At 39.5% G+C, this 14,400-nt stretch overlaps 1 protein-coding gene across 1 annotated transcript in view; it reads right to left on the reverse strand.

Annotated features, from left to right (window-relative positions):
- si:dkey-225n22.4 (collagen alpha-1(XXI) chain) overlaps window positions 1-14,400 on the reverse strand; it is a 52,295-nt gene that overhangs the window by 20,702 nt on the left and 17,193 nt on the right. The window contains exons 18-21 of the mRNA XM_061666291.1: window positions 7,522-7,557; window positions 4,868-4,912; window positions 4,726-4,770; window positions 357-410 (exon numbers count right to left, since the gene is read on the reverse strand). Coding sequence (XP_061522275.1) covers window positions 357-410; window positions 4,726-4,770; window positions 4,868-4,912; window positions 7,522-7,557 — 180 coding nt within the window. The remainder of the gene's footprint in view (window positions 1-356; window positions 411-4,725; window positions 4,771-4,867; window positions 4,913-7,521; window positions 7,558-14,400) is intronic.

Below are 14,400 nucleotides of genomic sequence, written 5' to 3' on the forward strand. Positions count from 1 at the left end.
TTATTTATTTTTAAACTTTCTTTCCGAGGCTGTTTTCCTGAGTTTGAACAGGAGCCTTAGACGAGGTGGAGGGAATTACAGTTCCATCAAACATTTGCGGAGTGATATGAAGAGGGTTGTGCACAGGAGATGCCCTGTGATCTGACAGATTTGGAGTGTTTAATTTTCAATTAAGTTGTACAGTTTATAGGTCACATTAATGCTGGAAAATGTTTTGAAATGATTTACCTTGGTCTTATCTTTTTACATCACACAAACCTGACATTTGAACAGGGGTGGGTAGACTTTATATCCACTGTATAGCCAAAAGGTCAGATCGTAACAATGACAGAAACAATATAATCTGCTCAACTCACCTTCTGCCCTGGTGAACCGAGACAAGTATTAACCCGCGAATCACCGCAGTTCCCCTTGAAAAAAAACCAAAAAAAAAACACATCAGATTTGTTATCTGAACAATGTTGCTCACAAGTGAGAGAGGGACGGACCATACAGCTGCGACAGTATTAACATGTGCATTAGATGGAGTATGCATTATGCAGGAGGTTAAAGCTATCTCTATTTAGACAGAACACTACGTGAATGAAATGAAACTATTTTGAAACTAAATGTTCCACACAATAACAATTTCTTTAGTCGTATTTGGGCCAGGAAAAAAAACAAAAAAGTTTTAGGATTTGCTTTATCTCTAATCTGAACATCCTTGCTTGCTGCCAAATGACCTTTGTCGTCCACCAGTGAAATGCTGCCATTGATTGGACTCAAATGAATAAAAGACGGTGTTATGGTGCGAAATATACGTGGATTGTACTACAGCATGATAATGAAAACTAAACACAGATTGTATTTCTTCAGTGATTAAGGGCTTCAATTAGCTTTTTGAAGCTTTCCAAAGCATGCAAGGATGACATCAACTGATAAGAATGACCATAAAATCGATTGAAAACTTGCTAGTTCACTCAAAACGCATCTCCTCTGTTAATTAAAAGTATTGCGAAGCATTCAGAAAATGCCACACAAATGTGCTATTTATTTTGTGCTGGCTGATTGAATCGACAAATTATGAATTATCATTCTTGTGAAAACAAACGAGATCTGCATTCTGAAAAAGAAATTTGAAAAGAAACTCAACTCCACTGCACCCTCCATCTCTGTACTGGATTGTGTATACGCATTGAAAAAATGTTTACATGTCAGGGTGCCTTTACAAATTTTAACAATGCTATTACTGTTAATAAGGTTTCTGGATTTAAAAAAAAAAAATTTTGTGTGTGTGTATTCAAAATGTAAACAGAATGGCAATTTTCACATTACCAAACAGAATGACGATGCTTACTGCATCTCTGCAAAATGAACGAAATGACGTTTCAGGAACATGAAGTGAATAAAGTGGGAGACGGCGATATCCGAACAGGCTGAGGATAGCCAATCGGCTGATAACTAAGTATAACTTTCAACACACAGACCTTGGGACCATCTTGGCCGATCCCTGCCGGCAGCCCCTGGATCCCCTGGTATTGAGGGTAGATATTGGAGGAGAAAAAGAAAAGGGAGAAGAAGAGATGGAGTGATGCGAGGGAACGAGCGAGGAAAGGGATGAGAGGGGAGAGAGAGTTGGATAAAAGAGACACTGTGCTTTAGGCTGAATGTGACTGAGTACATGGCGGCTTCGTCAGGAGGCACTGGGGAGAAATGAGATGGCTCTGGTCCATGCAGACACACACACCTACACACACACGCACGCACACACGCACACTGTATTTGCATTCTGTCGTAGGTAGACACACATTGCCTATGCATATGCAACCAAGCGTTGCAACTGTATTGAGAGCCCGGCTTGTGTATTTCTCACTGTGTCTTCCCTGCATTCACCAGCCCAGGAAAAACCAAACACACTTTGTTAAAGGCGGATGGGTAATATGAAATTCCCAAAACAATCCCCATACTCATACTTTATCATTGCTTTACAGTATGTTTATCTGCTCATTTAGGTTCTACAGTATGGTATCCCTTAAAATAGTGGTCCCCACTTACTGGGCCGCAGTTGATTCCCCAAAAATTCTGGGACGTCATTGTCTCCCATTACACCAAGATGGGACTGGCATGTTGAAAAGAAACAAGCACAGCGCTTTCGCTACAACTACTACATTCAGCCAAAAGGCCAGGTGTATTTTTCATCATTTGTTTTTTTTCCGAGGCGCAAAAAAGGTTGGGGACCACTGCATTTTATATCTTAAAGTCAACGCACATATCAATTGTATTACAAAACCCATTTTTTACCAAAAAAAAAAAACACATGGAGTTGAGTTGCACACTCGCACATGGATGATTTATGCGACATCATCAAAAGGTCCTTAATTTTATATGTCATCATGTAATAGGTAGAACACATAACTTAGACATATGAAATTATATTTTATTAAAAGACTGAGCTTTCAGTGCGTGCCAAAATAGCATTTAGGGTCATCCATCACTATATACTTAAGTATAACACCACTCATAAAATGCATTTCTGGTTAATGAAAAGCAAGATTCTCCCCCTGTTTTTATCCAAAACGTTAAAATTTTCATCGCATTTATACACCGCCTATCCTGTTCAGGGTCACAGGGCTTACTTTGGGCGAGAAGCAGGGTCCACTTTAGAGTTTTCAATTAACAAGATTCTATGATGTCTTTGTAACAAGGAGGATGTTGATAAATTAATGAGTAAGGATGTGAATGAATTAATGAGTGATGGGTAAGGATAAAGATGTGAGCATGACAGTGCTTTACAGTGTTTTTAAACAGATTTTTTTTAAATACTATTTTTACACATTTCTTCTTTTTTTGTTTAGTCATTTGTTCATCAGATACTGTATATTGATTATAATTATAGAACACAAATTCTAACTGTTCATTGTAACATTACAGAAACAAGGTGAATCACAAACATTAACATTGAAGCAGGATCAGTGAAACAATAAATTTGACTCAGTGGCAAAACTTCAAGCGAATGCACCCCTTCCTCCCTTTCTGTCTGTAAACATAAACATTGTTCAATTGTTACTGCATGTGTGATGAGTGACTCTCCAAGCCGGCGATAATAGTGTGGGAAATCTGATGACTGTATAATCATAGAATTTTATGATTTTAGGGATCAAATTATGTTAATTGTAGCTGAGCTACACAATCTGATGTGAAAGTGACATGACTATAATTACACAACTCCAAGAACTTCACATCAACCCCCCCCCCACACACACACACACACACACACACGTCCTTCAATTCCCTGTTGGATAGAATACACTGATTTGGGCACTTGACATGCTACTTGATTTATTCTCCTAACAAGGTCTAACAATAGCTACTGCAGGCCATCTGGAGTCCATGGGACGCTCTGAAAGACCTTCTCCGACACAGCGGTGCCGTCAGACATCTTTTATGATGTGGCTTGTTGGGAAGCAGCAACTCAACTGCAGACAAAAGTGGGATTAACAAACAGAGCGGTGCGCCAGCCATGTCCTGGATCAACCTCTGGACCCAGTGGAGTGGGTGTCTGAGAGGAGAACGCCGGCCAAGTTCTCATCCCATGCAGCATCCTCTGACAGCACCGACAGTGCCAGAAAGATGCAATGATGGTACAGTCATTAAATCCTGCTCCTAGTCCCCTCCCCAAAGGTTGTCAACATTAATACATTTCATCCCTTTTCGGATAATTGTGTAATATTTAACACAGTGTTACCCAAACTAAAATAAGTGGCATATAAGAGACTGAATAACTGACATGACCTGTGTTGTTTGCCAGCATTATTCTGCAGTGAACACATGCATATTTGCAATTCGGCATTCGCATAGTCTGCTGTTCACGGTTTTTTTTTCTTTTTTTTTTTTCTTTTAAACCTATCCTCTGTTATTCGCTGAAAAACTCACCCATTCAGTGTTTTTATGCTCAGGCCAAAACAATCTGTGCCATCTGGTAGCATCTTGGTGTCAAGGAAGTATGTTGAAGTCACACTTCATTTTTCTAAGGCATCCAATTTTGTTTTCCTGCAATCCATGTTCGAAAACCACAGAGTTGCGCGTAGTTGGAGCGTATCCCAACTGATTAATAACAAAAGGCAGACTACACCCTGCACTGGTTTGCCAGTCAATCACAAGACAACCATTTACATTCACCATTCACATTCATATTCACACCATTACTGAGCTGAACTGAACCCTCTGCTCGCTGGAAGTCAGACAAATTATCAGTGACATACATATTGCATTATCTTGATAAATTATGTTTTCATAGTAGCTGTGCTATTTGCTGCTGTAATTTGAATTTCTCTCATGTGGGACTAATAAAGATGTAGCTGTGGTTTACAGAAGGCTATACTTTAACAAAATCACTGTCAAACTGTTGCAATTTCCTCCCCTTCATATTTCTAGCACCTCGGTTTACAGACATGTCACAAGAGGGCAGCAAAGCTAAGGACGACATACTCGACAATTATCCAGACTGTTCAAACACATAGGAAATGTGTCGCTTGATAATTGTGGAAGCCTACAGCAGTGACACACAGTATACAATTACACACAATAACTAATAAGTAGTCACGTTCTGTAGTACCCTTTGCGACAACAAAACAACACCAACATGACTGAGGGACCATTATTAGGAAAACAATTGAACCTTTATACTAAATTTTTGTAAAAGCCATGAAGCAAAGTTAAAGATTTTTAAAGCAAGGTCAAACCAACCGGTGTTCCTTGTATGCCAGGTGGTCCTTGCAACCCCTTCTCTCCCTACAAAAAAAACAAAAACAAAAAAAACAAACAAACAATACATTTATTAGAAGTCACCGGCATCATTCTGCCAATATCCATTCGGATGTGATGTTACCTGAGGTCCCAGTGGGCCTGCTTCTCCTGGAGGTCCCTGGGCACCCTGTTAATGTCAGAGCAACGTGTTTAGTCATGTTTAACTCATCCTTACGGTTTAAAGAAAATATTGACTATAACCCCAACAATGGTTCCAGTCTTAGTGATCAAACATTTAAGCTCACTGATTAACCAGCGTTAATCAGTGCTTCAGTTCATTCCCTCTAACAAGTCCAAAAATTTGCCTTCATTTTCTTACATTCACATTTATTGCAAGCCTAATGTGAATTATGTAATATACAAGTTACTGTAAGTCTCATTTAGGATGCGCCTCGTGCATCGCAGTTTTTAACTGCAATCGACACACAAGTATGTGTTAAGTGTAAACTGAGGCATTTGTTTCCACGAACTTTGGACATGTTCTGAAATTGAATCTAACTTTATTCCCTCATAGTCATTTCACCATTCTATAGACAGAAAAAAAGAACTTTTCTAATGTGGAAAGAAAAGCTATTTAAAATCCCATGAATAAAGCTTTACCAAAGGCAATTGTGTTCCAATAATTAAACAGCAGTGGAGCCAAATTATTAAATTTGTCAACCACTTCCAAGAAATGCAAAACTGCTTATTTCACCAATAAGGAATAAGTCATAGCAGTGAATTTAACATCTACAATATATTTTTACTCAGGTAACCTGCAGGTGTTAGACATTGTGGCGTTACTTCAATAACATCAGTGCTGTTTCTGTGTTTTAAGGCATTTTATCAAATGCATTATTTCCCCTTTATCGGTAAAGAAAAACATATCAATACGAATAGATAAAATGAAGCAGATGTGGAATTCAGATTTCAGAGTTGATACTTGAAATTTGAGATTGCATGCAATGACTAAGGTGATAACATGTTTTCCCTATTTCCAACATGGAGAAGTGAGCCCAGCTTTGAATCTCCCTATGCATCTCCTAGCAGTGTAGCTTCTACAAATAAACTTGAATCAACAGTAAGAGCTATTAGAACATTTGTTGTGGAGATGTACAGTATGATGATTTCAAACATTGTGAAATTCAGATGGAGGCCTCTGGTACAATGCCTTTAAAGGGCAAACATTTGCCATTTGGTTATTCTACTAGAGTTGGGCTCGTCACAAAAAAAATACACTGAATGGACCAAGACATTTAGCAGTCATCTTCATCATGCGTTTCACATTTTGACATTTTGAGACCAAGACGACACCTAGCAATTGATCAATAGTACGTCACCATTGCAGAGGGGAGTGGCCAATGAGCTTAGAGTGTCAATGATTGTCAATTAGCAGGTTGCAATAGCGATACAGAAAGACTGGAAGGGGCAAAGAAGTATAAGTCCTTGGAAAGTTCCATGAATTAAATCCCTGTTGTGAATTTTGCCGTTCAGCTCCTTGTTAGAGAACAACAAATTGTGCAAAAAGTACTGAAACAGTGAACAGTTGGAGAAGCGCATTCACAAGTTTAGACAAGGTCACATTAGGTTCACCTGTCAATTTTGTAGTGCATTTTCAGTTCACCTGAAAAGTTCACCCCAAAGCCGACTATTCCTCACTCAGTCGATGCTGCTCGTCACTCACTCCAACTTGCCTAAGAGTTCTCACCCTTACCTCCTCCGATGGACACCAGAGCCGCCTGTATCTACTCTCAGCTTCCAGGTGTCTGAATTAAGTGAGGGCATGGGAACATGCTCCATTCATCAAGTATTTAAAAAAAGAAATAGCATTGCACTAAATACACACTGCTTTATTTAAACTCAAACATCAAAGCAGGAGATTAAAATAAAAACCACATGTGAGAGTGGAGGCAGATTTGGCTTTCCTATAACACTTGGGTGAAATAGAAACTTTCTAAAATGTTCTGACTTTAAAAAAAACTTCCCCTTATTCAACTCAATGTAAACCCACATTTGCTTTAACCTAACTTAAATGATCTCAGTTTTTTTCTTATCTGGAGCGACTGCATCAGTATGACATTGATTACACAGACTAGATAGCTTCTCCTATAACATAATTTCCTTGTGTCACTATGATCTTATATAGAAAAATATTGCTGTTATTATTCTTTGTTTTGCTTCAAAATTTGATAGATTCCATTATAATCAGTGTTCCACCATCAATGAAAAATGCACCTATTCACTGTGCGCAGGGCAAAGCCCTGTCAAATATCAAAGTATTGATTTGGTGCCATCTTGTGGCAGCTTGGTGCCAAGGAAAGATGTTGAAGTGAGGGGAGGAGCTTCATTTTGTCAGGCCATAGCCATAACTAATAAAAAAAGGTAGTGCTTTGGGTTGGTTAGGGTTAGCGTGTGTGTGTGTGCGCGCGCGTGCGCGTGTGTGTGTGTGCGTGTGCGTGTGCGTGCGTGCGTGCGTGCGTATGTGCTCGTTTAAATGCAGGCTGTATGTTAATAAGAGTCCTCATGGTGATGTCCTAATTACTTTTTCCTTCAAATCTTTATGTGCCCAGTCACATACCCACAAAACACTTGCAGTTTTATTTTGTAGTATGTTTTACAGTATCGCTTATGAAAAGCCTCACTCTACAGTCATGCTATTTTGATCATAGAGAATTTCCGCATATATTTAATTTAACATTGAATAATTCAACCCCTCAGTGTAATACAATATGAAATGTCTGTCACGTATCTACTCACCGGGGCTCCTTGAGCTCCAACAGCACCAGGATCTCCCTGAGGACATGACACATGTGTCAGTGCTTTACAAGATCCGGTGTGCTCACTGAATAATGTGTGATGATAAGCGAGATTTCGTCACGTAATCCTGTCAACACCGCTGAAAAGAGGATAAGATTAGAAGGACTCATCAAACACATCCTGAGGAGAGACAAAAGAGGGTAGTTTAGAATTAAATGGGGAGTTCCTATTGCTGCAGTCTACTTTTCCAACATTTGACAGCACCAGATTTTCACCTACAGAAGACAAAAAAAGAAAGAAAAAAGTATTTTTGAATCTTTTAAAAATGTTAAATATTTTGAGTGTTCTTTGTATACAAATATACATGCATACAAACTATACCCACGATCTGGCACCATATACAGAAGGTGACAAATGCACTAAAAACAAGAATGCACATATTTTATAGAGTTGAAAGGAGCAACAGAACAGTCATTGCTTTACAAAGTCATTTTCATTTTTCAAAGGTATTATTTTGCCTACTCAGCATTTCTTATTCACTCGAGATTTTCCAACAAAACGAAAATATCAGTAAGACGGTCCTCCTGTATCAGCCAATAGCATAGTTCGTGTCTGGTTATTTATTTATTTAGTGCACTATGACATTTTCATCCCCTGCCTTAGGTTTTCATCCCCGCAGCTAATTTGTGCTACCTGTTTTCAATGGACTGCAGAGTATAATTAATTTGTGGGGAGCCTTGTGGCCAGCGACACAACAATCCAACACATGCCTTACCACAACATAGCATATAATTAAAGTTTCAACCAGCCCCAAGTCATAAGATTCTATTGCTTGGTTTTGCTCTCCAACCTTTCAGTACTTGTATGTTGTTTGTTGAACAGCACCAGCATACTGTATAATTACTCACTTGCAAGGGAATTTGTTCCAGTGCGCTTCACTGGCAATGAACATGTGAAACAGGCTGTTAAATTCAGATCTCATATCGCTGGCGTTGGGTGGACTCCTCGTATCTAAAAGAACCATCACTTTTTAGTCATTTGTAAAAAATAATAGACCCACGTGGGGATGCATTAAGAGTTCAGAATCGTGAAAAAAATACTAAATTGACCAAATTTGGAGATAGGAAGTTTCTGCCCGACAGTGATAATATGCTTGTGTCTTGGTTTTTAAGATGTGTACAGAACAGCTCTGATACAAGGGGGTTTCAAATGAATACACAAACTTCTAAAATAAGAATAGAAAAGACTGTATAGTTCCCTTACTGGAGAAAAGCCCACAATGGGTGCATTGAAGACTCTGCTCTCATAGGTGTTCATGTGTCCACACTATCCACGTTGTTTATCTACAGTATACATATCCTAGATTATACATCCAACAGCCTATGCCAGCTAAATTTGACCAAGAGACATTCACACATACAAGCATTCACACACACATTCACAAATGCGGACAATTTAGAGTCTTCAATAAACCTCCCAAGCAACTTTTTGGAGTAAGCTAGGAATCTAGAATACCCGGAGAAAACTTACACAATCAAGTCATCATATGTACGTAAAGTAGAAATGTGGAAAAAATCAGTTCATTGCACTTGTGTAGCACCTTTCTACTTGCATGTCACTCAAAATTGAAGGTTGCTTCATTTGCCAATTCACACGAGAATTCAGACATTAAATCCACAACTGAAACCATCCAGCCTATTTACTTAACTGAACTTAGTAAACGATTAACTTGTCTTTCAAATAGGCTTACAAGCTTAGGTGAAAAGAAAAAAAAGGAATCCACTGTAATTCAGTGTCAAAAATCTGTCGTGGAAGATCCAACATAATATTAAATTGTCTATTCATAAGTCAAAAAAAAAAAGTGTGCTGTAATTTTTCCACCTCTTGGGACTTGGAGTGGCCCCTAGGCTTTCAAATTCACCAACCATGTATTTGAAGTGAAAAACGTGGAATGCTGGCAGGGAAGAAACAACTGAATTAGCTCTCTACACCGTCAGTGTTTCCCCCACAAAGCACGTGGAGCAGCAGACTTCATAATTATAAAGTCAAGAAGACCATCACAACCCAATAAATCACATCTCTGGGCATGTAAAGTAAGAGCAAATATACAAGTACAGTCCAGTGATAGCTGACCTGTAACATGCTCTTTACATTTACTGGATACACCCTTCTATATATTGCTACAGCTGGAGAGACAGGTTTACACATCTATGGTTAACTACATTAACCTCCATGCAGGCATAGTGGGTTCAGTCCCCGCACAGTGACGGTGTGAATATGAACGATTGTCTGTCACTAGATGTGCCGTGTGATTGACTGGTGACCAGTTAAGGGTTTAGTCCGCTTTTAGCCCAAAGCCAGCTGGGATAGACTCCAGTTCCCGGTGACCTTGACCAGGATGGGTGGCATTAAAAATACATTGAGGGATAGATTCCGATACAGTTTAAATTTCCTTTGCTCCCTTACTTTGTTTACCCACTACCTGTGTGATACATGCAATTTCTTTACATCCTGTCATCTCCTAACTAACTAACCTGCCCTTATTCAATTGGCTGTTCGCCCATCAGCATCATAACGCCAGTATTATTCCATCTCTGCCCTCCCTTCTAATATTGTACAGCAATAATTGGCACAGACAGTGAGAGCGTCCAACATTTTTTTGGCCTGTACCCTCTACGGACACCGCTGCTTTCCCTCTGACTACTTTCTCTTCAAAAACCCAAGGACGTCTTCCTAAACAAAACTATAGAGGGATAGCGCATGGAACAGGGACAAACTGATTAACTTTGATGCAGATCCTAATTTAAAAAAAAAACGTGGACTGACCAATTTCCTAATTATGATCTGCTTGCATTTTTGGCCATGTGGAACACTGACACTGACCAACCTGATCCCGCAGATAGAAATTAAGCGGGAAAAAAAGCTTACCATGTGTGGTTGGAAGGTTGTGATGCATATTACCGTCACCTACAGTCCTGTGCCAATGACACCCAGCTATAGCTTATGATGTGTTAAATAATAGCATATCCTTTGGTTCGGATTTATGGATGCAAGGTCATCATGTGTCAGAGGATGTGCCTCATGAGTATGGCCAACCTCCTTCATTATCACTTTAATTAATTGCTCCACTAATCAGACTACGGGGCTGCAGTTAAGTGTTTTGTGGACTGTCTCTCGTTCATTTGGAGAATATTGGGCCTCTGCTAATGTTTGCCCTCTCAAATGTACCGTATTTTCACGACCATAAGGCGCACTTAAAAGTCTTAAATTATAAGCCTTATAATGCAGCGCGCCTTATGTGTGCACCGAGTTCCAAAATCTGTAAATGTTGTTGTGTGACTTTTATGAGTGCTACGCTTGACTGACTGGGAGCATTCCCTGCCGACACGCTGCTTATATAGAGGAAAGGCGGACATGAATGAGGACAGCATTCGGATGTTAACGGGGGAATGGTGCGCGTGACAGAGGACGCTAAAGGCATGCCCCCAGTAGGTATATAGCGCCGGTATGTGCATTGTGCAAAACAACATCAGTTTGGCTAAGAACCCCTATGAAGAGACACGCTTACGAAGCACAGTTTAAACTGAAAGCTATCAGTTACGCGGAGGAACATGGGAATCGAGCACCTGCGAGAGAATTCAAGATCAACGAATCCATGGTTCACAAGTGGAGGAAGCAGGAAAAGGAGCTTCGCCAAGTCAAGAAGACGAAGCGCCGGGCGAGTTACGCCACCATATGTGAATGGATTCTGGATGCCTGGGCTATGGTATCTGCTTTGACTGTTGTCCGAGCTTTCGCGAAAGCCGGCATCATTGCTGAACAGCCCCCTGGCAACTAGACTGACTGCGACAATGACGAGAGGGAACCCGGCATGTTTGATGGAGAACTTGCCCAGCTGTTCATTTCAGATACAGAAGATGAGAAATTTGATGGATTTGTGGATGAGGATTGATCAAAAAATAACGTGAGTACATTGTTAAATGCTTCAAAAAAGTACAACCGAACTCAGTTTTGCTCCCGCTGTCTTTTTAAAAACATACGCTAGCATCCATGCTAGCGTATGTTTTAGCGTGCATGCATGCTACCATATGTTTTAAGCTAGCGTATGTTTTAACATGCCTGCGCCCAATAATATGGTCCGCCTTTATGTATGTGTTAAATACAGAAATAGACCCCGTAGCTGAGACTGCGCCTTTTAATGCAGTGCGCCTTATGGTCGTGAAAATATGGTAATTGTGTTTTGTATTTGTATTTTGTCCTTTGGGAGCCATCCAAACGACTTTAGAGTAGCAGGCCATCCCCAGTCCTGCTATTATTGTGATGAATTAATTTAGTTGTCCTAAGCGTGATCATGCTTCAACTCAAATGAGTGGTTTATAAATGTCTCAAAGATGTTAAAAGTCCTGGACTTGATTATTAACAATGGATATTGCTTCTGTAGAAGTTGTGATCAGTGAGGTTTTATTTTATCGCGACAAATTTGAATCAGCAGAATTCTGCATGGACACATTTTATACCAACAGTGAAAGAACAAACTAAGTTTCCATTTTAATTCGGCCACTCCTTGTTGATGATTTAATTATAGTCAATATTTCAATTTAGATCAATGTTGGCGGGGTGCAACAAACTAACTTAAAACTTAGGATTGCTCTGAACTTTTTAGAGGAGAAAAGATTAAAAATGTTTCCATTAAACCCATGCTTGTCCCAAAAGGGAGAAGTGTTGCTTATCTAAGCAGCAAAATTGCAGGCATCCAAAATCTTCCCACGTGAACGTTTTATAGGTAGAGAAGACGTGTGGGGGTGGGGTGGGGGGGGGACGCTTTCATCAGTCAAAGGTTCACAAAGATGCCAACTGCATTTAGAAATTGTACTACCATTAATTAGAGGAGGCAGAATGACAGAGGTGGCATCTCTCTGTAATGTGTCAAAAAAATGTATAATAACAGACAGGAAGCTGATCAGGTTGCTTCACATTCCAACGTTTGAAGGTTGATGACTTTTACGGTGGGAAAGCAAATTCAAACATGTACACGATTAAAGCCAATGTTTCGGGCTTTATGGTGTATTCACGTTCACGACTCATTAACAGTCAATGGAGCTGTCATGAATGGGGGCCAGACATGTTTATCAGTTGACGGGAGTTCTTTCTCCCCAGGCGATGAACACATTGACTTTGTTTGATCCTCCAAGGCTAACTTCTGGGTGTTCTTACAAACTTGTGATAACTAAACGAGTAGCACGGGAATCTACAGCATCACCTTTTTTTGCGTTAATTGGAAGTTAGAGTGACTTTGCAATCAAAGTCCTTATCTGGTAGCGATGTACTGCAGCAACAATTAGAGAGTGGCTTGATCTGAATATTGTGAATTAAGAATGAGTGTTTTTATTATTATCAATATTTTTATTTTTTCTTTGTCGTAATACGCTAGCTAGATAATTCATGTACTAAGTGTTCTGACAGAACCTTTATGATAACCTTTAAACTATTGCAAGTGTGAACCTAGCAGTCAGAGCACCATCACAACCCAGCAACCATGTCGTTAACTTGGCTTGGAAAGACATTGCCAAGCCATAATAGCTGGGCTGTCAGGAACTGTGATAAGCGTCCAAGCTATTCAGTGGATCTTTGCGGTTACATTCTTCTCATATTTGAAAGTGAAGAATTAACAGTGTAAGCTTGAAATTGTCATGTAACTAAATCAAGCAAAAATTCTAACATCATATTATCCACTGCAAAACTACCTAATGCATTGTTCCATTTACAAAGAGAGGGAATACGTCAACATTTCACCTTCAAATTCTACTGTCTCTATGAAAACAGCTCCACATTTCCTTCACTTTGGCTTTAGGAAGATGCAACCGCTTAGCTCAGTTGGTCTCTTGCACTAGACATGAACTGAGTCTTTGTTGGAGTCGTGAGGGCTTCAGCTCACCTGTGGTGGATTCAAACTCAGACTGCTCCAAAATAAATGTCAACAAAATTGGAAAAGAAACCCAAAAACGTGCACCCAAAATACTTCAAATACTGTACGTCAACCTAATGTTGGTTTGTTTAGTTGGTTCAGTGTCAGAACAGGAAACGCATGTGAAGCAAACTGTAATTACAAAAATACGTACTAAATAAATATTGTATCTATCCATCTATTTTCTATTCAGCTAATCGTCATTAGGTCTCATTAGCAGGGTAAACGCCACACGCCACAGCATATTCTTCTTTTAATATAATAAAACTTATCATCCAACATGCCAAACCTTACAGTAGAGCACAATCATATGGTCTGAAGACAATCTAGACATAATTATTAAGTTACACTCAAGAGGCAATTACTGTGTTTCTATCCCTGTGATCTGCTTAAAGCAGACTGTTTCCAGTAAATTGTTAGTGTTTAATGTTCCCTGACATTATTGCAGAAAGACATTTGATCTGTTTGTTGGTGTTTGTGAGGCTGGGCTGCTCGTGTCCCATGCTGCTACAACAAACAGTTGAACCTTTTAGCACAGTCCTAAACTCTATTGAATGCTAGTATAGTTCATTTTGTGTTATGCTTCGAGCAACTTTATCCCTGCATCCATTTTTTTCCTTTAATTTCCACAAATGGAGAAAAAGGTAGCACTCAACTGTTGGAATCTCTTTTGCTTTTTTTCCCATGGAAATAAATAGTGGAATTATTCTGGTTTTGCCAGGATAATTTTCCAATTTACCTCGTATCCTAACAGTTTTCATCACAATGCTTATTTTGGCCAGGTGCAGCACGACACCATTCCTCAAATAAATATTTTATAGGTTTATATTAATTCTTTTTAACTTTCCACTTAGGGCTTATGTACACCACCCTCCAGTTGGCGTAAAACACTTCCAGATTCCAGAGGGGGGAAA

The sequence above is a fragment of the Phycodurus eques genome, chromosome 21, assembly GCF_024500275.1.
Source record: "Phycodurus eques isolate BA_2022a chromosome 21, UOR_Pequ_1.1, whole genome shotgun sequence".
NCBI lineage: Eukaryota > Metazoa > Chordata > Actinopteri > Syngnathiformes > Syngnathidae > Phycodurus > Phycodurus eques.